The following is a 24,647-nucleotide window of genomic DNA, read 5'->3' on the forward strand; positions in this document are numbered from 1 at the left end:
TTCAGCTCTCACTGTACAGAGAACACATCACCAAAGCTGTGACAGCTGGATCACTGGTTACTTTTCAGATACAGCTCATGAAATGCACCACATTGGTAAAGATGGATCTCAACCTTCTCTCTCTTGTTCCCTTCATGCGTCCCTGGTTTGGCCACTATGTCAGACTGGCATCATCGGGTTAGCTTTGGGGGGGTTATGGCGTCCACTGAGGCGCCATAGGGGAACTCAAATGAAGACACCTGTTGAGGTTTAGGCGACAGAAACACTTCGTTTGGTTTCTGATAAAACATGTTTTATTGTTTCTCATTTACTTTGCTCTCATCACAAACTCACATCAGGATTCAGGTCGCCCTGCAGAAATGGAAGGCCTGATCTCTTTGTCTCAAAACACATGGCGAGGCCACATGGTCAGACCCCAACACCACCACCACGTTTAGAACATCTGTACATTTATCATTTAGCAACATGTTACATCTTTCTACATAGATAAAAAAATGTACAAGTCAAAGATCAAGTGTCCTCACGTGTTTCAGGTTCCAGTCCTGTTAAAAAACTAAAACTCCCAAACATCTTGTTGTTCCTTCTCTTCTCCAGTTCTTTTGGAAGCAGACCGTGACAACTGCGTCTTTGGCCACGAGCCACGGAGTCCAGGTGGATCCTGGAGGTGGATCAGGACTCTGGTTGATGTTGGATTTCAGACTCGTGGCTCTTGTGGTTAGACGGTGGCTGGATGTCGGACTGCGACGGGTCCGCCAGCTCCCGCGGTTCAGTCCTGGACTCTGACAGACTCGGCGGTTGTCCTGGCTGAAGCAGCTCCAGCTGTTGCCGAGCTTGGACGTTGGACTCCAGTGGGACTTGCGGTTGGACTTGTGGTTGCGTCTTAGACTCCGGTGGGACTTGCGGTTGCATCTTAGACTCCAGTGGGACTTGCGGTTGGACTTGCGGTTGCGTCTTAGACTCCGGTGGGACTTGCGGTTGCGTCTTAGACTCCGGTGGGACTTGCGGTTGGACTTGCGGTTGCGTCTTAGACTCCGGTGGGACTTGCGGTTGCGTCTTAGACTCCGGTGGGACTTGCGGTTGGACTTGTGGTTGCGTCTTAGACTCCGGTGGGACTTGCGGTTGCGTCTTAGACTTCGGTGGGACTTGCGGTTGCGTCTTAGACTCCGGTGGGACTTGTGGTTGCGTCTTAGACTCCGGTGCGTCGGATGTTTGCAGAGACCGACTGAGGTTCTCTGATGGGTCCGATGGCCCGTAGTGTGAATCTAGATGCAACCGTCTCTGCAGCTCCTCTGCACTGTGGGCCAACATGATGCTCACCTTCCTCTGGTGGGCCAGAGCCTCGTCCTTGTCGTTCAGCTGTGGCAGGAAACACAGCGGCAATGACTAATGACAACAACGACCTCATGAATAAGACCTTTTAAGAACTTCAGCTCAATAACAAACCAACTTTACCTTAGGACAGAAGAACAAGTTACTGACACCTTCAAGACTACAGGAAGCTCTGAAACAGGACTTCCTGTAGTCCACTTAGAGACGAGCATGTGTGCTGATCAGTTGAACTAACAACCGATGGCTGACTTTAAGACTTTAATACATTTCCTCAGCACTTCATCGTGTTTTATAATTCAAACTGAATGCTTGGAGTTTGGTTGTTCTGATACCAGAATCATAAATGCCTCGGCTCGATGCAGCCAGTCCACGCACCGATCCGGTATGTTGTCATATCGTTTATCGGATCATTTACGCTACACAGGAACAAAAACAACACGGCAGAGACGACAGAGAAGAGAGATGGCTCACTCGTCAGCTACTTCCATCGTAAGCTACGGGAGAAAGGATCCGAAACTGATGACTGGAAGTAGCCGAGGAGCTTCTCTCTTATCTCTGCTGAGAGTTGCACATGTGCAGGTGCTAGCGGAGAGAACCAAGTCAGCCGAAGGAAGGAAGATGTCTGCAACCTGGCAATATTTTACACAGCTCAAGGACACTTGGACTCAGAACACGTAGAAACACGTCTTCAGACGGACAACACGTGGCGTGAACTAGTTTGTTTTATGTTCACGTCATGTGATCTCTAGATAACCGGCCTGCAGATGTTCAGAGGAGATACTAACCAGGTCCAGCAGTCTGTAGAGAGTCTCCAGAAGATCATCGGGCGTCTTGGACGGCAGCAACCCTCTCAACCTCTGGCTCACGCTGATCAAAGGACTCCTGTTAGCACCTGGAGGAAGAAGAGAGGCGTTACGTTCCAGGGTTACTCATAGCTCATACTTCATGAGCCAGGGACCGCACCGTCCGGTAAACCGACCGTAAAGTTCACCAGAATCCTTCTTTCTGTGGGAATAGTTCTGTGATCATCAAACCTTCATCATAAAAAGAGGAATGAAAGAGTGGAAACCTTCAGTAAAGGTGTGTAAGCATCAGATTCTAATGAAAACATCATGAAACTGTGAAATCAACTGTCCTGAGACACTTTCACTGTACAAGTACGTGAACCGGACTGTGGACAGGACCCACTGCCCCCCCTCAGGTCCGGTCTGATGCAGGGTTCTGTGCTCTGGGAGCAGACTTGCCTTCGGCCTTGCAGTGGTGGGATTTCAGGATGTTGGCGTCGGCCAGCAGCAGGAAGTGATCACTTCGTTTCCTCAGCTGCTGTTCGAAGGCGATGCGGAAAGCATCCGCGACCATCGACGCCTCCTCTCTCCTCGAACGCTGAGCATCCAGCTGGAAACACACACACACACACACACACACACACACACACACACACACACACACACACAAGGTAAACAGGGTAACATAAAATGTAACTATTAACACTAGTTAGAGAAAAGGGGCGGAGCTTGTAACAGGTGTAGGGTCAGGGGGACTTGTTCACCTCCTGCTGCAGCTGGACGAGCTGCTTCCTGCTGGCGGCGGCGGTCCGGCTGCACGGACAAGCTTCAGCAGCACCAAGACACCGGCAGGCCCCCAAAACAGCCAGCTTTAAGAAACACACAGAAGATGAAGACCGGCGCTCACTTACATGATACTTCAAATGGTACTAAAAGTAGAAGTCAAACAGTACGGAGGTAAGCGCTTTAAAAACAGAGGAAAATGTCCATCTCCTTCCTAAGTACTACATTACATTTACATTACATTACAGTCATTTAGCAGACGCTTTTATCCAAAGTGACTTACAATAAGTGCATCAACATTGGTAATCAAAAGAACTACTAGTCACCAGAAGTCATAAGTACATTTCCTTTTCCAAACAAGCATCTAAGAGCCTGAAGCAGAGCATAACTCAGAGCCAAAGTAAAGAAACAAGAAAAACAGTTAGTGCTATAAGTAATACGAATACAATAAGTGCAACTTATGTGTAACTCTCTCTCTCTCTCTCTCTCTATCTCTCTCTGTCTCTCTGTCTCTGTCTCTCTGTCTCTCTCTCTCTCTCTCTCTCTCTCTCTGTCTCTCTCTCTCTCTTCTTGTTTTGCTTGATTGAGACCTCTCCACAGTGTGCAGTGTGTTCTCTCTGTCTCTCGGTCTCTCTCTCGGTCTCTCTCTCTCTCTCTCTCTCTCTCTCTCTCTCTGTCTGTCTCTCTCTCTCTCTCTCTCTCTCATGTTGACTGGTGCTCTCTCACCTCCAGGACACTTGAGTCTCTCTCTGGGCTGTATTGAGGTTTGGTTCCTTGGTAAGCTCGCTGCTCCTTCACACTCAGCATGGAGAGAAGCTCCAAGCACTGCTGACTACGAGCTGCAGACACAAACACGAGTAATGTTGGTGAAGACGAAGTTTGCCGATGAAGACCACGAGATACGGTTAAAAGCTCTGTGTTGGGTGAAGACTGTTTCATCAGTTGTTTAGATGTGTTGGGTTAAGACTATTTGAGCTGCATGAGGTTTGGAGACCTGATCTACATTGTTCTGCGTTTACCGGAATGTTCTGCCCGGAGCCGCTGGACCTCGCTCTCTCTCTCCTCCAGGTTGTCGGTCAGGGTCTGGTTCTCATTCAAAATTCTGATGAGAACAATAGAGTCATAAACCCATGAGAACACCACAGAGTGAGCGTGTGTGGCGTAGATCCAACCTGTTGTATTTCTGCTCCCAGGATTGCTGAGACTCCTTCATCTGGACCTGGTTGAAGCTCAGCTCCCACTGCAATCTGTTCACCTCCTGTGAGAGAAGGAAGCAGCACGTGGACCCGGTCACACCATTAACAGGTAACAGGGTCCACGCACTGAGGTCGGATCAGCCGAACCAGGGGCGCTCTGTGACCTCATGGATATAGGTGTGAGATTACCGCTGCGTTTCACATTCTGAAATTTGTTTTTTGTTGACCACTGCAACGTTTTTGTACGCGAACAAAATTATCTTTATAATTCATTTCCAGCTGGTGCTCAGTAGTGTAACGTCAGTTCTTCACGATTCTCTCCTTCGACTCGATTGGATCTGTCGGATCGGTTCAGACAAAGTGATTAACATCAACAGATGTTGATTCAGGGAGTGAATTGATTAGTGGCACACTTTTTAGATAACATACTTTTCAATCTTTGGGCTTCTGGGAAGGTATCAAGTATTATCAAGTCCAAGTGACGTCACGAGTCACCGCTGTTACATCCAAGTCCAGTCTAAAGTCTTTGAATTTGAGGTGTGGACACCTAGTCATGTGACTCGAGTCCACACCTCTGCAGAAAAGTCTTGAATTAATAGAGTACTGTTAGGATCCAGAACTGATCCACTCGTCAGGAACGGTCCAGACTCATTTCAAATCCCAGAATCCCCAGAAAGCTGCTGTTGAATGTCATAGCAAACAGACCACGCCCTTATTTGAGCAGCCTCTACTTACCTTCTCCAGAGCTTTGGCCTCCGCCTCGCTCTTCTGTAGCAGACTCTTCGTGTGACTCGTGGCTTTGTCCAGAATGGCCTGAAGAAGAAGAGCAGTTCATGATTACCGGCCGAAGGAAGTCGAGACCTCGAGGGCTTTTTATCTCGATGTGTTACTTCCTTCTCTCTGACTGACGGAAACCACTCCAGAGACAAAGGTGTTTCAAATGTAAAGGACTTCACTTTAAAATATGACATATGTACATATTGCAGTCTGGATATGATAATGATATCTCTAAGTCTTGAGTCAACGTGGATAAGAAGTCATTTTAGTGCTCAGACATGACAGCTGGGTAACTCCATCTGCTCATCAATGAGCCATACTTTTACGTGTGTGTGTGTGTGTGTGTGTGTGTGTGTGTGTGTGTGTGTGTGTTGCTCTACCTTTCCCTGCAGGATCTTCAGAGCTTCATATTTGCCTTCGACGTAACGATGTGCCACCTCCAGCTCACAGCTCAACACGTCTATCATCTGTCAACACAGCAGAACCATCACTGACAACGTGTCCGACTGGAGCGGACAAAGTTACATCAATTACACTCTTTCTCCTTCTTCTTCTTCTCCTTCTCCTTCTTCTTCTTCTCTCTTCCTACCTCAGCTGCTTCCTGGAGTCTGTCTTTCAGCTCGTCTTTGGACAGGTCCACCAGCGAGCCTGTTGATCCACAAAGAGTGCGCTCAAGTTGTAGGAAGTGTGTGTGTGTGTGTGTGGCTATGTATTTATAAACATATTTATACACACACACATATATATATATATATATATATATATGTGTGTGTGTATAAATATGTCTATATATGTCGTAGTTGGTTATGTTGGTTATGTAAAACCTAACATACATCTTTTTTGATCCACAGCTGCATGCTGGGATGTGTTGGACTTGATGTTCAGTTCTCAGATGTTCTTACTGTAGCAGGGCGGCTTCCACCGGGCTCTCTGCTGGGTCCCGGTGGTCTTCAGTCCGGGGATCCAGGCCGCCTCTCCCGCCCGTCCGAGCGGCTCCGTTCTGGACAGCGGCGTCTCCGTGAGACCGTCGGCGCTCTGGCTCTTGTTCCTCGTGGAGCTCGGTGCCGCTCTGACTCCCATCCCGTCGCCCAGGTCCCCGTTCGCCATGTCATCCTCCGGGCTGCGGGCCTCACCGGCCTCCTGCATCTGTCCCGGGCCAAACCCTCACCCCTCAGTCAGCACAGTACGGATCCACCACACCTGCCAAAACACAGCGATTTGATCAAACTTCAAATTGTTCACCCAGAACTTACTGTGAGCATTTCATTCACTGGCTCTTCTATAGACGGAGTCTCAATGGTCAGAACTCGATACCTACAAGAACTGCCCTCTTGATGTGGTCCAGAGCTCTGGTTCAGGCCATGAATTGGAACCCAAATGACAGTTTTTATATGCTAACCTCATGGTTCGGTCACAGTTCTGTAATTCTGACCCATTTAAAAGGTTTGTGGAAGCATGACCCGCTGCATCTTCTGCTGTAAGGGGACCAGTACAGCACCACGCCCTCACAGACCATGTGCTGCAGTAATCCAAAACCCACAGAAAAATAAATCCATTGTGTGGAGGGAACCAGGGCGACGCGTACGTCCTGGTTGGTCATCCCTGCAGACCTCAGACACTGAGAGCCCCCCCACTGAGGAACGTAATGAATATATACATTTACTTCATACGATTCACGTCTGACAACATGATGAAGCTCATCTGGGTATAATAAAGACAGGCTCCTCTTCATCGTCTGGAGCAGCTCTGACTGAACTTTGTTCATCTCAGTAGACATCTGGAGGTCGCTGCAGTCCGTTCTACATCATGACCAATCATGACCTGACTGCTGCAGTAGAGTCTTTGTTCTGATCACAGGATACATGAGTCTCTATTCTTTAACTCAATGTAAAGAACAGCTGTACTCTCAGTGACGTGTTCCTGCAGCCTGTCACCAGCTCTGCCTCCTCTCTAAGTGGAACACTATGTATTTAATAGTGTGATTAGTTATGACTATTTATCTAATAGTGTGATTAGTTATGACTATGTATTTAATAGTGTGATTAGTTGTGACTATGTATTTAATAGTGTGATTAGTTATGACTATTTATCTAATAGTGTGATTAGTTGTGACTATTTATCTAATAGTGTGATTAGTTATGACTATTTATCTAATAGTGTGATTAGTTGTGACTATTTATCTAATAGTGTGATTAGTTATGACTATTTATCTAATAGTGTGATTAGTTGTGACTATTTATCTAATAGTGTGATTAGTTATGACTATTTATTTAATAGTGTGATTAGTTGTGACTATTTATTTAATAGTGTGATTAGTTGTGACTATTTATTTAATAGTGTGATTAGTTAGACTATTTCTTTAGTCGTTTTTATGTTGACTTGTTTCCACACATCTGGAACACGTCACATTTACAGCGGTGCTCTTCGTTTATAGATTGATTAAACAGACTAGTTGATGTTTTAATCTATAAGTTTATTTAAGAATTTATTTTATGACTTTTTATACTGACGCTCATCGAGGTGACGTCACCACTTCGTTTCGATCCGCTTCACTGTAACAAAATAAACACGGAAACAGAACCGGAACTGACCAATATTTAAGGTAAATTCATACGTAACGTCAGTTTCTATGACTTCCTCTCACCTGAGCCTTTGAAGCAGTGACGTTAACCGTTGTGTTCCTCCGGTCCTCCGGTCCTCTACGCAGACTATCCCGGTTCAACCGACGAAGTCAGCGCTCGAGCGACTTTGACATGAATACTACAAACACTGAACCACGAGGTGAACCCGGTCCTCCACCTGCCGTTAAGGTAAGAGCGGCAACACCAAACTACTTCCGGTCAACACCGTGGAAAATAAAAGCCCATCATATCTTTCTAATTGTACAAAGCACGACGCTCGCGGAACAATGCCTCAGATAAATAATAAAGTAGAGTAAATGAGGCAGCTCAGTTAAAGTCAGTGTTATCGGTGGAGTCTTCTCTCCTGTGGAGGTGTGAAGTCGTTGGGCGAGTCTCCATCACCAGAGGGACATTTAAATGTGAAACTGTTGAGCAAATATTGGATGAAGGAGTGTGTGAAAGGAGTGTTACAATAAGATAACGCTCCAGTATGGAGCACATTATGTTTTATTCACTGTTTAGATTTAAGAAACGTACATCTCTCAATAAGCACATGTTGGTAACATTACAAACAAAAGGCTGATCTCCCTCCAGGACAAACCCAACAGTCACGAAGGATCTGTGAGGCACAAAGATCAAATAAATACCGACTCAACTGAGCCGTCCAGAATACTCACCTCCAGATGATGACGTGTGTCAATCATTTACCCAATGGTACCTTGAATTCTTCTTGAAGAAAACGTTTTCCTCTCATACCTCAGCGGTAACAGGACAATTAAAGAACGGAGTGTGTGTGTGTGTGTGTGTGTGTGTGTGTGTGTGTGTGTGTGTGTGTGTGTGTGTGTGTGTGTGCAGTGAGCAACGCTTCCTTCAAGACTTCAAGGTACCACAGAGTTATAAGTGATACACACATGTTCATCTTGGGGTTGAAGTATTTGTATAAGGGCCACTTTTGGGAGATTATTACATTGAATCCCGTGCTTCCGTATTACTAGGAGCCTGTTTCAAGCTAGAGAATCACATTTAATTCAGGTTCTTCAGACAGGCTTGTTTGAAGGATGTCTTGTACATAAGGCGCCTCAATGAGGCATAAACACTGGTAACACCAGAGCTACTGTCACAGTCAGGACATGATATGGAGTACAGCTACAGCTACATGGAGAGTAATTTAAAGTCTAAATTCTCCTTCACGTGGCACTAATCACCCTCCATACTGAGCCGGAAATCCAAACGACAAAGAAAAGTAGACAATGACAAAGTGTAACAGTGTCACAGTGTGGCGGAGCTGAGCGTGTCAGTCACTGTTGTAGTCCTCTATGATCAGGTCCTCCTCCTCCAGAAGGACCTGGGTTGTGGTCGGTTGGGGCTGACTGGCCGGCAGACCTTCCTCCTCCACCACGCCCCGACCCTCCTCTTCCTCCTCGCTGTCTTTGTCCAGCTGGGCCGGCTCTTTGTCCGTCAGCGCCTCCAGCTTTAATCTGCCAAAGACGGAAACAGAGACAGAAGTCTGGCACACTACGCCACTGCTGGAACAACATCTGAACAACATCTGTCCCTGGTTTGAACACCAGCACAGACTGCTGCTGTGAAGGCTGGTCGGGTCAGAAGAGGAAAACGTGTGCCGTACCTGCCGGGGAACCTCCTCAGTGACATCTGACCCACGTCCTGGATGAAGGCGATCTGAGCTGGGAGACACGTCACCGTTAACGAATCCTCAAACGTCATCATCGGACACAAGTTGTTCAAATGAGTTCACAGAGCTGTGATGTAGAGGCGAGAAGCCAGATTCTCACAGCAACACAAGTCATTGAAGGGTCATAAACCTTATGACCTTTGATCACAGTGTTTAGTACCGGCTGCACCAGAGCAAGACAAACATGAAGGAAGCAATACGAAATGTCAGGACCAACACAGCTGTGATCAACTATAGTGTTAGAACAATCAAAGCCAGGAAACCATGGCTGTGTGTGTGTGTGTGTGTGTGTGTGTGTGTGTTTGTATGTGTTACCTTGGTTCCTCATAGGGTTGGTGAGTTTGGCCAGGTATGGCAGCAGCTCCGTCTGCAGACTGACTGGCGTCAGACAGAAGCTCCTGAACAGGGACTGGGCCGCCAGGCAGTTCTCCCGGTGCTGAAGGGGACAACACCGGTCTCATTACAGTCTTATCTACCGTCACGGACTTCCTCACAAGCACACCACTGACGGTCTGGATTTGTGAACAGGCCTTCTCCACTCTAAGTGGTGGACAGCAGAGCATCATGCTGTACTGAAGAAGACTTGAAACTAGAGATTGAGACCATAAACTCATGTCACCTCCGACTTGTTAAACCAGTCCTAACATTTAAACCTCAGGTGAACTAGAGACAGAGCAACAGCCCGGGTGAGTCTTACCTTCTTGTTGACCAGCAGCCAGTTCGGTTTGTGAAGCGGTCTGAAGCCAACAGAGACCTGTTGGGAGTTGGAGTGCAGGAGCCCCCTGGTGGCCACTGAAGACCCGTACTGCCCCATGGTGCTGCGACTCTGAAACCAGCACAGCGCTTAATGCAGAGGACCGTCCAGCATGGACCACTGTTCATACAGAGGTAGCAGTGAGAGAAAGTAACCTGGAGTCTGGTTCTACTTCAGCTCAATGGAGTCTTTACTGCTTCTTTAATTCATGCAGTGTAAAGTACCATACAACACATTAGTCTGGTCACAGACAGGAGCTCTGAACTGGTGGTTTTCTATGTTAATGAGGAAGCGACTCTGTAAATATAGCAGACATCTGGAACACTTCCACAGATCAAAGCGTTCATATCATTTTAGTGCCGAGGGAAAGCCTGACCGTCCAATCAGAGGAGAGGAGGTCGGCGTCGGACAGATACTCGCTGGCGCGGTCCACGTCCTCCACCTCGGAGAAGAAGTCCAGGTAGTTCTGATGGAGGTACAGGTTGAAGAACTCTCCCGACATGTGCGAACGCTCAACCACCAACTGAAGAGAAAGAGACGTGGACAGCAGAGTTCTGAAGTGTCCTCAAAGACCAAAAGGACACATGGACATGTTTGTTACCCGTTAATAACACTTTGGTAAAAAAAAAGCAGGCGTGCACCTCAGGTTCTACAAGCACTGCTTCTCTGTGATGGTGAGACAGGTGAGCTGGTAGACCAGGTCCAGGGGCACATTCAGCTGCTTCTGCAGGTTTCTCTCCTGCTCATGACAAAACAACCAGGGACACAAAGCATGTTCCTCCGTGTCACTTTCAATCACTGGAGTACGGTCGCGTGTCATCGAGCAAAGCCACAGCGCAGCAGACCCTGACTGAGGTTCATCACACACCGGAACCTCCATGAGGTCCTCGTACTCCACGTCTGTTAGAGGAGACTTTCTGCATGTACGTGAATAACTTGAGAGAGGAGTCTGGTGACACTCCAAGTTAATATTCATCAACAAGTTCCAACTAAAACACATTTCTACATCGGATTCACTTTGTTGGTTCTAGCTGATGATCTTCTCTCACACTGAACCTGTTGGTAGGTACTCCATGTAAACTGGGAGATGTGACTCACGTTTGCAGTGCAGGATCTTCCCCAGTGCTCTGAACAGAAACAGGGAAGCATCCTTCCCTCCAATAGCCTGCTCCTCCTCGAGCTCCTTCGTCAGCTTGGACTTCTTCCTCCTCTGGTTTGTTCTGGAAACGGCTTTGCTCAGCGAAGTCACACGTCTGTCCTTCTTCATCCTCCACAGCCCCTTTTCCAACGACGCGTCTGCAAAGTTACGACGACGACGACAGATGTTCTTTGAGGTCAGTTGATGAGACAATGGCAGTGAATGTTCATTCAAATCAAAGGGATTCATGTGTTTGACTGCCCCTCTGAGGCCTGACCTGGGAGGGAGGAGAACTGGAGGCTGTTGATGGCGCTGCGAATATCTCCTGAGCTTCCTGAACACAGCGTCTCCAACACCGCCTGGTCTGTGACGCACATCCTCCCACAGCTCTGCTTAGAGTCATGGGAAATAGACACTGAAGAAATCATGTCAAAAGAATAAACAATATGTGATAAACTGCAAGGACTCCTTCACCTTTCCTGCCTCCGCCGTCGAAATCCGAGTCAGGACCTTCATCATTGTGGTTGGAGCCACGGGGTTAAAACTGGAAGAGCACAAGACCGTGTTCAGTGGAACCCAGAGTTAGGTTTCTCCTGCAGGTTAGTTACAATCACTTTCAATTTGCAGTTATTTTTTTATTTCATACTGTTAACTAAACTCCTGCAGATGTTTCACATTAAAAGTCCTTTTTAGATCCTTTGAGCCACTGAACGGCTTTTAATGTGAAATGTCTGTGCAGGAAGTGCAGAGTTTCACTGGTTATGGCTCAACTGTGATGGGAAAGAAATCTGCAAAGTAGAAGCTAAGTAGATGAGCTTCAAATGGACCCAGTAAACGCGATTGGCCCAAACATCCTGACGGTAGAACCCTTATCCATCAGCCAACACCCGCTTCTCCTCGAGAGTCACGGGAGAACTGAGGCATAACCCCACAGGTCTTTGGACTGTGAGAGGACACCAGTGGGAGTGGTGCTGTGGAAGTGTAGGCTACATTATGCTAATTCACGCTGGACGTGTCGAGTTTGCATCGATAGAAAATAACTAGAATCAGCACTTTGCAGATGTTCGCCTACATCCGCGTCTATCCAAAGCGTCGTACCTTCATCGTTTTCATCCCTTTAGACACAGACATAGGTAGATCTAGCCATGATGTACAGGAGCAACCATCCCTCTGATGTCCACAGCTGGGATTAAACCGTCTTGGGTCTTTTGGGGTCTACGGTGGGTAATGGTCAAACCCCCCCCCCCCGGTCAAAGCCAACCTGACGCTGCTGATGTCCAGCTCCTCCTGGACCTCTCTGGGGAACAGGAAGCGTGAGCTGCTGTCTCCGCTCAGACTGTCGGACACGATGAACACCAGGGGACATCGGCTGGTCTTCACGAAGCGCCTGGAAGACATAATATAGTATCATTTATAATACATTTGGATATATTACAGTCCCTTGGGGCTATTTTTACTTGAATGTTGAAGTACATTCTGTAGTATCTGTACACACTTTCCCTTTCAGTGAAGTTCATTTGTTCACGCATTAATGGAAAACTTTATACATCTTAAATATTGCTTCTGTTCTTTAGTGCCTCCTATCGTTCTCAGAGGCACTAAAGCTGCAGAGTTCAACCACAGCGGTATTGGTTCTGGTGCCGTCATAGTGATCTCACCTCAGGGTGTCGTGCAGGCTGCCGGGCTGCCGGTAGAACTGGTTTGGGAAATCCTGAGGAGGGAAAAGTGATGAGCGAGTGTGAACTATAGAGCTAAACATGGCAGCTTCAGACAACAGAATGGTGAGTTCAAATGTCCCCGTGTGTTCTGAGTAGTGTTCAACACACAGAGGAGGATCCGTCGAAGAAGAAGAAGAAGAACATTTACAACTTCTCTACACACCTCTTGTGGTTCTCCTAAATATTACAGCAGCAACACTGATACAAGATGACAGTTGTCACTTTATCCACTTCAATCGTTTTCATTTAATCAATGGTTTCGTCAGTCAGAAAACACTCAGCACCATCTAGTGGACTGAAAACCCACTCACTTCCAAAAGGTTCAGTTTGTATTTGCAGTGTTAATAGTTTATAGAATAAGAGATCGATAGAGTGACGGTGTAGCGCCGGACACACCTCCACCAGGATGAGCTTCCCGTCTGCGGCCGCTCCGTCCCCCACCATCTTCAGGCAGCTGTACTTGTTTGCTCGGAGGAGGAAGTCCTGGAACTGGGCCAGCTGGGAGCTGCAGGACGAGCCGTTCGTCCTCCAGTCTGTACGAAAGACAGAATCAGAGACGGGACAGACACGGGACAGAGAAGCAGGTCAGCCGTCAGCCTGCCCCAAAAACACACATTCATTCATGGGTGCAAGACGTCAAACTTCACGTTTAATAAGTCAAATTACCTCTTCAGAATGTATTCACTCTACTAATCTGTTCCTCTTATTTCCACCGCTGTAAGTCTTTTTAATGTATAACGATGATGTGAGGCGTCTCCTCACCGTGCTGACCGCTGCTGTACGGCTCCATGTTGGAGGGGTTGGTCCACTCTTGAACCCTGACGCCCATCTTCAGAGACAGAACCTGGACCGTGGCGGTCTTCCCGCAGCCCGACGGTCCCGTCAGCAGCAAGACGCCACCCTGTGGATGATAACGGTTAAACCTGAACCGCGTATCCTCACTAGAACGAGGCTTCAGTTCCGGATATCGTGAAACTTCTCTTACCTTCGATGCGTTTAAGTGCGCTCTCATCCAGCTCTCCACTTCCTCTATCTTCTTCTTGTGGACAGCGAGCTCGGCCTACACAAACACACAATGTAACCATCACTACAAGCTACAAGCTTCAACCTTTTACCACAACTAAAACACACGATTCATCCTCCAGACACTCAGATAGATGAGAGGATATCAGCTGTGAAGAGGGTGACTGTAGCCGTAGGGCCGGAGGGTGACATCCATGGAGGAGATGGGGTTCATCACTAGTAGTCTTCCCGTCTACTATCATCAGGAGGTGAAGGTTGCTTGTGTTGGTGGGTTTCAAGCAGCCAGTGATCAGGTGGCAGGTGTTCAGCGCCGGTCAAGTTTCTTGGTACGGGTTGACCTTTCCCAAACAGGACATACTCCACAGAGGAGCAGCACAGGGCCAGAGCAGCAGATCGAAAGCATTAACGCAACGAAACATCTTGATTTGTAGGTAGTTTATGACTGAGTTAGCCAAAAACTAACTCATTTGGATATTGTGTCCATAAATGGTTTCCTATCTGGTTTTGTATCAAGACGTCAATATAATAGTTTAAAGTGACAAGTCAAGTCATAAGTTACGTCATGAGTCTCCCTCGCTGCTTTGAATGTGTCAACAGAGAACCACAGACACGTCGCAGTGCGTGATTCAGACCAGCTGTTGGCTGTACCCAGATGTGTTTGTGGGTACCAGATGTGTTCATGGGTACCAGAACACACTTCAAAAGCGACGATGCTGACCTGTGAACGTGGCGAGTATCTGTCCACCCACGGCTCATCCTGGTTCCGGTGGGCCGACTCTCTCAGGGGGTGGGACACGAGAGGGTCTGAGCTGCCGGACTCTCCCTTCCTCTTCCTGGGCCTCTTGGGCTCATCCTTGGAGCACGAAACCTGGCTGCCCTTTCTCCGTCTAGCAAAGCTTTCAACCGGCAAGTCGGCGAAGGACGGGTCCACCCAGCGGTTCAGCTATTATAGAGACAGGAAACAGATGATTGAAGGTTTATGAGGGACAGCTGAAGGAGGATGTCTACAATAGGTCAAAGTTAATAAATAAAGATGATTACTAGTCAGAACAAATACAATTTACAGGAGGAGGCTCAGTGAAGAGCTGCTACCTCACCGCTGGAGAGTGAGGTAGACAGAGATAAAGTTATTCCTGAGGAAGACCTGCGTGTATAAATGTGTGCTACGAAAGGTGTCTCTGTATGTATGTATATGTGTGTATATATATATATATATATATATATATATACGGTGTAACACCGTACCTTGTCATGGAACCAAACGTTCCATGACTATATATTATATATAATGATGTAATGTAACTTAAAGAACTCACTCTGCTTGAAGCAGCTTTACCGCCCACACAAGGCTTGTCCATCCTCACAGTGGAGCCTCACATTGATGGAGCAGGTGGTGGAGGTGGTGGAGGTGGTGCTCTCAGATCAGCTAACACAGGGCAGCACACACAAGGTCTGGTTATGGTAAACATCACACAAGGGGTGGGTGGAGATGTGAGGGTTCGTATTGCATTATCTGTAGCTTAGTCTTTCCCCTTGTTATTAAGTTAAAGTTAAAGTTCTCTCCACACCTAGAACACACAACGTTCTCCGTTCAGGGGCAGATACCTGTGAGTCTCTGGTGACATACGGACACACTCACATGTCCACAGCAGAGTGAACGGGTTAGCTAACGTTAACTAACTGGTGGAACGGGTTAGCTAACTTTAACTAACTGATGGAACGGGTTAGCTAACGTTAACTAACTTGCTGGTTCATGTTAATATGAACTATTAACTATTAAGTTAATTAGCTCACCTCGTTGGCCTGTTGGTGTGTCTCCGTCAGTACTATTTAAGAAGTAACGTGAATGAGACTAACGTTACAGTTACAGGAGCTGTGAGAAGCGTAAACTCCTCTTTAAACTCCGTGGAGTCTGCGTGCCGCAAACCGACCGTTCGTCAACGTAAAGCTGACGTAAAGCTGACGTAAAGCAGGTCACGCGCGGCAGTGTTTTGTCGAGGTCTGCGTGATAGCAAACATCTCGCGTTCAGCTAGCTGCCCGAGCCTTCCATTTTGTCACAGCGCTGTCTCTCAGGTTTGTTCGCCGACACTCAGCGTTCACGCTCCCGCGTTCAGAGCGGCTTTAACAGCGTCTGTGTTTCAGGAGGACGTCGAGACACGAGTCTGCTGCTCGCGACGCGATGAAGATGAGGAAGAGACCCAACATCCTGCTAACAGGTGACGAACTCACTGCTGCATGTCTGCGAGCTAACTTGAGCTAACTTTAGCTAACGTTAGCTAACGTTAGCACCCGGAGTACCACTGACGTCACCCTGTTTATAGCCATGAATGAATAGATGAATGAGTGATTAGATGAACGAGTGATCGGTGGTGCTCACCAGGTGAAGCAGCATGCGTTACTTCACCTTTAAAATAGAGCAACAAGAGTAGGTTTATTTAATCTTGAGTGTTTATCCTCTTAAATTCAGATATATTGTACGTATTTTATATATTTATCATGTATCTTGTGTATATATGTTCATATATTATTTATTATAGTATTTGTCTTTTATTCTGTATTAATGTCTCTCGATTATTATTTTTTGCAGTACTTGTCTTTTCTTTTAAAATGAAAATGTCATTATTATTCAAGTATAATCAGAATGTCTCTCTATGCTGTATACCAACACACCAGAGCTGTTTCCTTGATGTGAAGATGTTTTAGTAACGAGTCTGACTCTGATCCAGGAACCCCTGGAGTTGGAAAGACCACTTTAGGGAAGGAGCTGGCCCAGCGGACGGGGCTGACCTACGTCAACATAGGAGACTTGGCCAAAGAAGGTAAACACTGCAGGACGGAGCGTCCTTCATTCTTCTTCTGCATGATAAACACCAGTAGATGAGTCAGTCATCCTGAGGCTGGTCTAGTAACGCGCCCCCCCCCCCCCCCCCTCCAGGTCAACTTTATGACGGCTATGATGAAGAGTACCAGTGCCCGATTTTGGATGAGGACGGGGTGAGTTAAATCACATGTGCAAGCTTTCAACCTGGTGATGATGCTCTGATAGGTGGTGAACAGCTGAGCGCTGTGCTGGAGGTGACTTGGTTGAACCCACTCAGCTTGGAGTCCGGGTGTAACGAGACGGAGGACACTGATAGTGGCAGCGCAGCAATCAGAGGCACTTCTGCAGGTTCTAAGGAGATTTAATTAAACACACTTTAAATGACACAAAACCCATCTCAGTCCAGAGCTCCATCACAATCTTAACCATGTCAGCCTGGCTGACTTACCGCCCTGCTCCTCCTGCACCATGCTCTCCACAGGTTCTAGGCTACATTTTACACGATTACATTTGAACATATGATAATGAACGCATCATAATGGAACCTCCGTAAATCATCTGGTTGCTTTCTTTACGAGCTGGACTTTATATACAGGCCTCTGCTACTCAAAACCATTAGTGCTGATCACCCGACGCCAAAGCACAGCCGACGCCAGCATCGGGTGGAGGTGTGCATATGCGACAGAGCACATAGTGGAAGCGGTATTGCTTTTCCATAAAGTTGGGTGACGTAGCGTATTTGCTGGAATCAAACATTTGAAGCCAGGAGCATGCTGGGTAGTGGTGTAGGCGCGGGTCCTAGCTGGGTTAGCTCTCAGCTCTCTTCTCTGTGACTGTGGTCCCTCAGGTGGTGGACGAGCTGGATGAGAAGATGGTAGAAGGCGGGGTGATCGTCGACTACCACGGCTGCGACCTGTTCCCTGAACGCTGGTTTCACATCGTCTTCGTCCTCCGCACGGACAACACCCAGCTGTACACGCGGCTGGAGAGCAGGTAACTGCCGCTTCACGTGTGAACCTCGATGAACGTGTGAACGTGGACCGCCGGACTGGTGGCGCCACGGTTTCAGGTTTATTGGTTTGCATCTTGTGAACAATTCAAACCCTTCTGCAAACCTCCACAAGCGCCATCATCTTTCTCACAGTCGAGGAAGTTTATCGAATGTTTCTGTTTCTATTCAGGTTTTCTAAAGCAGTTCTTCAACACTACTGAAGGAACCTCGACTGCTTGATAATAACCACTCGATAGTCTAACCCGACACGTTCTGTAATCGACTTTACCATATGAGGAAAACACTGTTTGTCCGTCCCGTCCCCCCGTCTGACGTGGACTCTGTCCTCTTGTGTGAACCACCAGGGGCTACACGGGGAAGAAGCTGCAGGACAACGTGCAGTGCGAGATCTTCCAGACCATCTACGAGGAGGCCATGGAGGCCTACAACGAGGAGATCGTCCACCAGCTGCCCAGCGACACTCCCGAGGACCTGGAGCGCAACCTGGAGCAGCTGGTTCAGTGGACCGAGCAGTGGATGAAGGACCACAACTAGCAGCAGACCTCTTGCCGGCCGGGTTCCACTGGCAGGACTGTCAACGAATATTATTTGGACAATTTAAAAATGTAATTGTTATTTTCCAATCTGCATATATTTTCGTAGTCGTGGTGGTGTGATCGCTTTCTTCAGTGGCCTCTAGTTCTGCAGGGAGTGCTGCTGGGTCACCGCTCTCTCAAATGGTCCACAGAATCCACTAACGAGCACTTTCTGACAGCCAGCTGTCTGATTAGCCATCGCATGATTTTGAACCATTGCAACTGAAACTAGTGTCAAGTCAAAGCTCCCATGTAGCGCTGCATTCATGTCATCATTTTTATAAATAAATGACCACTGGAAACACGGCTGTCGTCATGTCCTAGTGAGAACACTCACAAGGTAGCCTACCCTCTTCATGGTCTGTTTGACTCTGAATGGACCATAATGTACTAAATGAACATCATGCTGTATTGAAGAAGACTGTAAACTAGAGATTGAGACCATAAACTCATGTTTACAATGTTTACTGAGGGAATAAATCAAGAGAGAAGTAGAGTCATTTTAGACTAGACTTCTATACAACCAGAGGAGTCGCCCCCTGGTGGACACTAGAGAGAATGCAGCTTTAACACTTCCTCATCGGGTTCACTCTTCAGAACCGGAGGTTCTCCTGGTTTAAAGCTTTCTAACTCGTCCGGATGTTTGATATCAAACATCCGGACGAGTTAGAAAGCTTTAATATAATATATAAGCTTTGATATATAGATATATATATATATAGATATACATATATCTATATTTATAGATAGATATACAGATATACATATATATATATATATATATATAGATATACATATATGTATATCTATATATATATCAAAACAAAAAACACCCTGTCAGCAGATGTGACCTTTCAGATCAAAGCCCTGTCATGCGTGCTGACAGGAGAACACCTGCTGGAAGCCACACCTGTACATTGTCACCACACAGGTACAGGTGTGTGACGTGACTGAGCCCTGCGTGCAGAGAGCATTCACATTCAGAAGCTCTTCAGTAGAGGTGGGTACAGCTGATGGTGGTGAGAAGGTGGTGATGAACTATGAACGCGTTCATGTTAGTGTTCCTGTTCTGTTGGAGACGATCACAGCGTGAGGTCCAGGTGAACAGCTGTACACAGACCACGTGTGCTTACTGGTCGACTGGAGGCATTACAGAGAACGTTACGTGTATGTCTTTGTTATCCTGTATATACATAGGATAATATATATATATATATATATATATATATATATATATATATATATATGTTATGTATTCATGGAAAGTAAAACGTATTTTCACTTTGACGTGTCTGAACAAACAGAATGAAGTGAACTCTTAATGAGCATCACGTGACACGTGACTGCCGGACACACACGTACATGCCTGACCTATGTATGTACGGCGTCTCATTGACATCAATCACACTGTTAACATGTATGTACCAACATGCATGTGTAACAAACACAAGCATGACGTGCCCTTTGTGGACAAAAACAACTTCCGTTACGGTTTGTGTTTTCAAAATAAAAGTTTTCAAAAGCTTAATTAAATGTACAGTATTCAGTCAAATAGTATGTTTTAGAATGTTAAATATCGATACACCAATCATTTATAGCATTCTGTTGTCGGTAAATAGCATTTCTTAGAGCAAAATGTCACATATGTTCACTTTAAAATGACCACGGGGGAATATATGTATATACTCTGAAACGTGTTCGTAAGAGATGACTCAACTAAAGGATATGTTGACTCTTCAGTAATAAGTTGAGTGCTCTTGTGAGCTTAAGATCTACAGATCTGCGGGCGTCTTATTTTGAAGTTGCTCTGGTCCTCTGGTGGGACGCCATGTTTTCTCCAGCAGAGGGCGTCGTAATCCGGTGAAGTCGACTCCGGACGACACCGATGCTGTTCGCGAGTCGGAAGTACATCATATTTCCACCGTGTTTCGCGTGGTCTCGGACACGTATGGACAAACGCGTGGAGCATAATGGGTAAGATTCCGAGTTATTTCAACCGGGGGAATATATCACGGTGTTCTTCTGGTCGGTGGTGCGTTACCGGGGGGGGGGGGGTGTAGCCGGTGAATAGAAGCGGTGTCGTCTGAAATGATTCCGTCTAAACGGTGAGAGGAGAGGGGCTGAGCTCCGTGGTGACCGCTGAATTTATCACCATTACTCATTGACTTCATGATTCATTAAACATTTTTATTCTTTTATTGGCTTTTTAACATTTGTGTATTTTCTTGAATTTAAGATATAATTCAACTGAAAAACCAGTTAAAAAAATAAATGTAAAATAAATATAGATAATATATAATAAATACAAATTAATTAGACAGAAAACAAATATGTTGTAGTTGACAATATATAAATATATATTCAACTCATCCAGTCAGTAGCAGAAACACAGCGCTGTGAAGTGTGTGTGTCTGATTCATGACACGAGACAAAATGATACACTAATACTATCAGTCACAGTTGTGTTTCATGTCTGTAGTGATGCTCTTCAGTGTCTCCAGTCACAGCCTGATGTCTGCCCCCCCCCCCACAGAGAGCAGCAGTGATGCCTCAGCCCAGGGTGATGCTGGTGGTGACGGGAGATGATTTCGGCTACTGCCCGAGGAGGAACCAGGGCATCGTGGACTGCTTCCAGGCCGGAGGCATTTCCAACGTGTCGCTGCTGGTTAACGCCTGTGCTGCCAAAGAGGCGGCAGACCTGGCAAAAAGGTGTAGATAAAGACTAAGACACCTGGTGGAGACACTGGTTCACTCACATAACTGACCCAACAGCCACCGGGTGATGAGCTCAGCTCCAAATACACTGGAAAGCAGCTCATATTATATATATATATATATATATATACATACACACACACACACACACACACACACACACACACACACACACACATACATAGGGCCTTAGAACAGACGTGTTCAGCCAGCGTCACATGGTCTGACAGAAGCTTCTCTCTTCATATCAGGCACAACATCCCCATCGGCCTCCACGCCAACCTGTCTGAGGGCGTTCCAGTGTGTCAGCAGGCCTCCACGCTGACCAACCAGCGCGGCTTCTTCCATGGGAAGATGGGCTTCCGTCAGGCCCTGGAGAGAGGTCAGCTCAGCATGACGCAGGTACGCTGCTCCACAGCAGCACATGTGGTCATGTAGTCACCATACGGAGCCTACACACCTGTTCAATGTTCAAATGCTCCGGCAAGAGTCAGGTGAATCAAGTATTATTAGTCATTTAGTTTGATATACATCACAGTTTGAGCCGGTAACATGGTAACATGGTAACATGGTAACATGGTAACATGGATGGATGTCAAACATCAAGAGCACACTGATGAGCTCTATTTGCTCAGAGTGATGCCAAAGCATGACGCAGGCTGGAGGGTGGTTACTGGCACAGAGTCTCTCACACACACACACACACACACACACACACACTTGGTTGTTTGTGGCTGCTGCTCAGGCCTGTGTTGGTTCAGATTGGAACTCTCATGTTTACCTCCCAACTCTTGAACATACAAGACCCAGAAAGCAGAGCCTCACTGTGGTCCTGTAGAACTGGGCTTACATGGTTACAATGAAAAATGATGAGATCCAAAATGTTATCCACACCAATAATATTCATGTTCATCTTAACAATGGCAAAATATGAAGAGGGAAGTAAATATATATATACTCATTCAGCAAAGCACTAACTTAGTAACTAACTAATGTTAACATGTGAAGAAGAGGAAGTCGTGTCTCCAGTTCACTAACCTCCAGGTGTGTGGGGGGGGTTCTTCACAGGTGGAGCTCGAGTTGAGGGCCCAAGTCGGGCTGTTCAGGGAGCTGACGGGTCACCTGCCCCACCACATGGACGGACACCAGCACGTCCATGTGCTGCCAGGTAATGAACAACACACTCAGCCAGCTTCACCTTTCTACATAAGTAACCAAAGCACCAGATAAAAATCATTCATTGAATGAATACAAACTACAACAACCCCCCCCGTCAAGACCACAAGGGCCCCTGTGTTCGTCACTGGCTCCTCTGACATGAATGGAGGCGTTCTGTTGTAGGCAGCGCTCGCCTTCTCATCCGCTAAGTGAGAGACACACATACGCTGTCTTCAATGAGTGGAAACCAAAAGTACTACTTGGTGATCAAAGAGGGTTGCCAGTGATTTCCTGTCGTCGCACTAATTGTTTCACGACTAGTTTGCTCTTACTGTTGACCACGATGATGACGCCATCGTGTGGAAGAAGGCTCGTCTGCGCCCCGGGGCCGGGAGTGTTGATGTGGTCGCTCCGTGTCGTTGCAGGGGTGCGTGAGGTGTTTGCACAGGTCCTGTCAGACCTCAGGGTTCCATTCACCCGGGTCCCAGTGGAGCCAGGCCTCCACAGCTGCCCAGCGCTGCCGGCACACCTCCGGAGGTTCTACGCACAGGTGGAGAAGGACGCTCTGGACTCCATCCCTGTCTTCACACGCTACGGAATCAGGTCTGCCGGGGCAAATGTTAACACAGCCGCCGCCGCGGTGGAGGGATCGTCCCCGCTGCTCGATGGCTGACAGAAACGTTTTTTATGTGCACAGGTGGCCAGACGTGTACCTGGGGCTGACCACCATGGGCCGGAACATGTCCGTACCCAGCCTGCAGAGGGCCCTCGACCGCGCCTTGGCCGCGGAGCCCTCTTCGGCCGCTACCTCCGGCGGTGCCTCGGGCCCTAACCGGCCCGTGGTCACAGTGGAGCTCATGGTGCACCCGGGCTACCCGAGCGGACCCCAGGAAGGAGGCTGCGGAGAGGGTCCCGACGACTTCTCCCGGTCCGCCGACAGACAGCACGAGCTGAGCGTGCTCAGAGACCCGGCCCTCCTGGCTCTCTACGGCCGGGAGAGGGTGCAGCTCTGTGCCTTCAAAGACATCTGAGGTCTGTCTCAATGCATGCAGGGAGCCAGAGGGACCTGCAATAACAGAAATCACTCTAGATCTGACCTAGTTATTATGGGATGGTGACATTTTGACAAGAAAACAATGTAATATGTTGTTATGCCGCCAGGAGATCATGTATGCGGTTGTGAGCGCGTGTTTGTGCATCTCCCACACCTAACCCTCTCTGCTCATTCATGACTGTATGCTCAAGGACCTCTCGTGGTTGCTGGGATTCACACCTTGTTATTGTGCCTCCTGACCGGCCGGTAGGAGCAGAAAACATTCCAGCAGTGGCCGTTTAAAACGGGGCTCGGTGAGCAAGTGACGCACTCAACCGAGCGCTGACCATGAAAGAACGCGTCTTCTCATGCCAGTGTTAGCCGTTAGCAGCCGCGGGGCAGTATCGCCGGTTAGTGATTTCTTAAATTTAATATTTTGCTAAATGACCAGCGTGTAAAGCCAGCATCTAACTCTGTGAACTAAGGAAGTACTGTGAACAAACCACAGCTGGTGTTTGTTGGAATAACTAACGGCTCTAACTTAGCTGTTAGCCAACAGAGCTAACGCAGCTAACAGCTAGCGGAGCTATCAGCTAGCGCAGCTAACAGCTAGCGCAGCTAACACACTTGCGACTCGACTTTAAACTTGACTTTAACTTTTAAACATTACAGCGGCGGTCGTTGCAAACACACCTGACGGAGATCTGCACAATACTGAAGTCACTTTTCTACTTTATTTCAGTTCTATTCTTCTATTCTAATAATCTAATGAACCTCAGTACCAGCTGTAACTAAAGCACATCTGATCTTTTGTATTTATTTTTCTAAAGATATGCACTAACAGGTGTTTCAATGCTAACGAATAAATCATTGACTTAGTTGATGATTGCATATAATAACGGTCATGAATGACTTTTATACTTGTCGTTCCTCAGGTTGGAAACAGACCTGCTGCACCTCCTGGACTCACTTTGAGTTCAGTTTGATCTGAGCTTGAGGTTTGAGGACTTTGTGTTCTAACGTGTTGCATATTCAGTTAATCCTGTTGAATGTGGGTCGGTGTGAAGTGGACCAGCAGCACTGAACATCTAATAAACTGCCAAACCGACTTTAACTCTCGTCTGAAATCAGCGTAACGTTCGCTGTGTTTGTGATATTGTCTCCTGGGCATTTTAAATGTTTTGATAAAGTTTCTGTTTTGCTTTGTTGGATTTGTTAAAAAGATCACAGCTGAGCTAATAAATGAAGTGAAATAGATGATGTCTACTCTTTGTGGACGTTGTTCATCTCTCTCTGATGTAGCACAGCCCTCTTACCTCACCTGTTACCTGTGGAGTCCATGTTCCTGCTGTAGGAACCCTGAGTGTCGCTTCACATAATATGGAAACTGATCAATCACATTTAATATTCATATAAATAACTAAAACATGCTGGCCTAATGCATAACTATGGAAGCCCTGAGAGGAAAACCCATCTGGTGATCTATGCCAGGACTGATCTGAATTGTTCTTAGTT

At 47.0% G+C, this 24,647-nt stretch overlaps 4 protein-coding genes across 9 annotated transcripts; 2 read left to right on the forward strand and 2 right to left on the reverse strand.

Annotated features, from left to right (window-relative positions):
* Window positions 1-82: 82 nt before the first annotated feature.
* Window positions 83-7,704, reverse strand: ccdc125 (coiled-coil domain containing 125). Its single transcript, XM_068721124.1, has 12 exons — window positions 7,515-7,704; window positions 5,773-6,070; window positions 5,460-5,518; window positions 5,251-5,337; window positions 4,829-4,906; window positions 4,070-4,155; window positions 3,917-3,999; window positions 3,624-3,736; window positions 2,879-2,983; window positions 2,574-2,724; window positions 2,115-2,221; window positions 83-1,356 (listed from the first exon to the last, which is right to left on the reverse strand). The coding sequence occupies exons 2-12, from the start codon at window positions 6,014-6,016 to the stop codon at window positions 670-672; spliced, it is 1,800 nt and encodes a 599-aa protein (XP_068577225.1). The 5' UTR covers window positions 6,017-6,070; window positions 7,515-7,704; the 3' UTR covers window positions 83-669.
* A 287-nt stretch (window positions 7,705-7,991) lies between these two features.
* rad17 (RAD17 checkpoint clamp loader component) lies at window positions 7,992-15,736 on the reverse strand. 4 transcript variants are annotated; one of them, XM_068720801.1, is made up of 17 exons: window positions 15,612-15,729; window positions 15,134-15,243; window positions 14,536-14,760; window positions 13,780-13,854; window positions 13,557-13,695; window positions 13,191-13,327; window positions 12,735-12,787; window positions 12,338-12,463; window positions 11,551-11,620; window positions 11,354-11,465; window positions 11,037-11,234; window positions 10,580-10,677; window positions 10,315-10,461; window positions 9,882-10,010; window positions 9,500-9,620; window positions 9,119-9,171; window positions 7,992-8,969 (listed from the first exon to the last, which is right to left on the reverse strand). In XM_068720801.1, exons 2-17 carry the CDS (start codon window positions 15,173-15,175, stop codon window positions 8,790-8,792), a joined length of 1,905 nt encoding a protein of 634 aa, XP_068576902.1. In that variant the 5' UTR covers window positions 15,176-15,243; window positions 15,612-15,729; the 3' UTR covers window positions 7,992-8,789. The 4 variants fall into 4 exon arrangements, with proteins under 4 accessions (XP_068576902.1, XP_068576900.1, XP_068576904.1 ...); XM_068720799.1 differs by having other exon boundaries at window positions 9,119-9,176; window positions 15,612-15,727; XM_068720803.1 differs by lacking the exons at window positions 7,992-8,969; window positions 9,119-9,171 and adding an exon at window positions 9,177-9,251 and having other exon boundaries at window positions 15,612-15,735.
* A 65-nt stretch (window positions 15,737-15,801) lies between these two features.
* ak6 (adenylate kinase 6) lies at window positions 15,802-18,532 on the forward strand. 2 transcript variants are annotated; one of them, XM_068720805.1, is made up of 6 exons: window positions 15,802-15,891; window positions 15,961-16,034; window positions 16,545-16,637; window positions 16,754-16,812; window positions 17,487-17,632; window positions 17,996-18,532. In XM_068720805.1, the coding sequence occupies exons 2-6, from the start codon at window positions 15,998-16,000 to the stop codon at window positions 18,183-18,185; spliced, it is 525 nt and encodes a 174-aa protein (XP_068576906.1). In that variant the 5' UTR covers window positions 15,802-15,891; window positions 15,961-15,997; the 3' UTR covers window positions 18,186-18,532. The 2 variants fall into 2 exon arrangements, with proteins under 2 accessions (XP_068576906.1, XP_068576905.1); XM_068720804.1 differs by having other exon boundaries at window positions 15,884-16,034.
* A 1,544-nt stretch (window positions 18,533-20,076) lies between these two features.
* ydjc (YdjC chitooligosaccharide deacetylase homolog) lies at window positions 20,077-24,389 on the forward strand. 2 transcript variants are annotated; one of them, XM_068721121.1, is made up of 6 exons: window positions 20,077-20,200; window positions 20,760-20,935; window positions 21,193-21,343; window positions 22,010-22,109; window positions 22,525-22,702; window positions 22,797-24,389. In XM_068721121.1, the coding sequence occupies exons 2-6, from the start codon at window positions 20,772-20,774 to the stop codon at window positions 23,128-23,130; spliced, it is 927 nt and encodes a 308-aa protein (XP_068577222.1). In that variant the 5' UTR covers window positions 20,077-20,200; window positions 20,760-20,771; the 3' UTR covers window positions 23,131-24,389. The 2 variants fall into 2 exon arrangements, with proteins under 2 accessions (XP_068577222.1, XP_068577223.1); XM_068721122.1 differs by lacking the exon at window positions 22,525-22,702 and having other exon boundaries at window positions 24,068-24,389.
* Window positions 24,390-24,647: the final 258 nt, after the last annotated feature.

This window comes from Cebidichthys violaceus, unplaced genomic scaffold (genome assembly GCF_023349555.1).
Source record: "Cebidichthys violaceus isolate CVI_PGR_0920_01 unplaced genomic scaffold, fCebVio1.0.p SCAF_26, whole genome shotgun sequence".
Lineage (NCBI taxonomy): Eukaryota > Metazoa > Chordata > Actinopteri > Perciformes > Stichaeidae > Cebidichthys > Cebidichthys violaceus.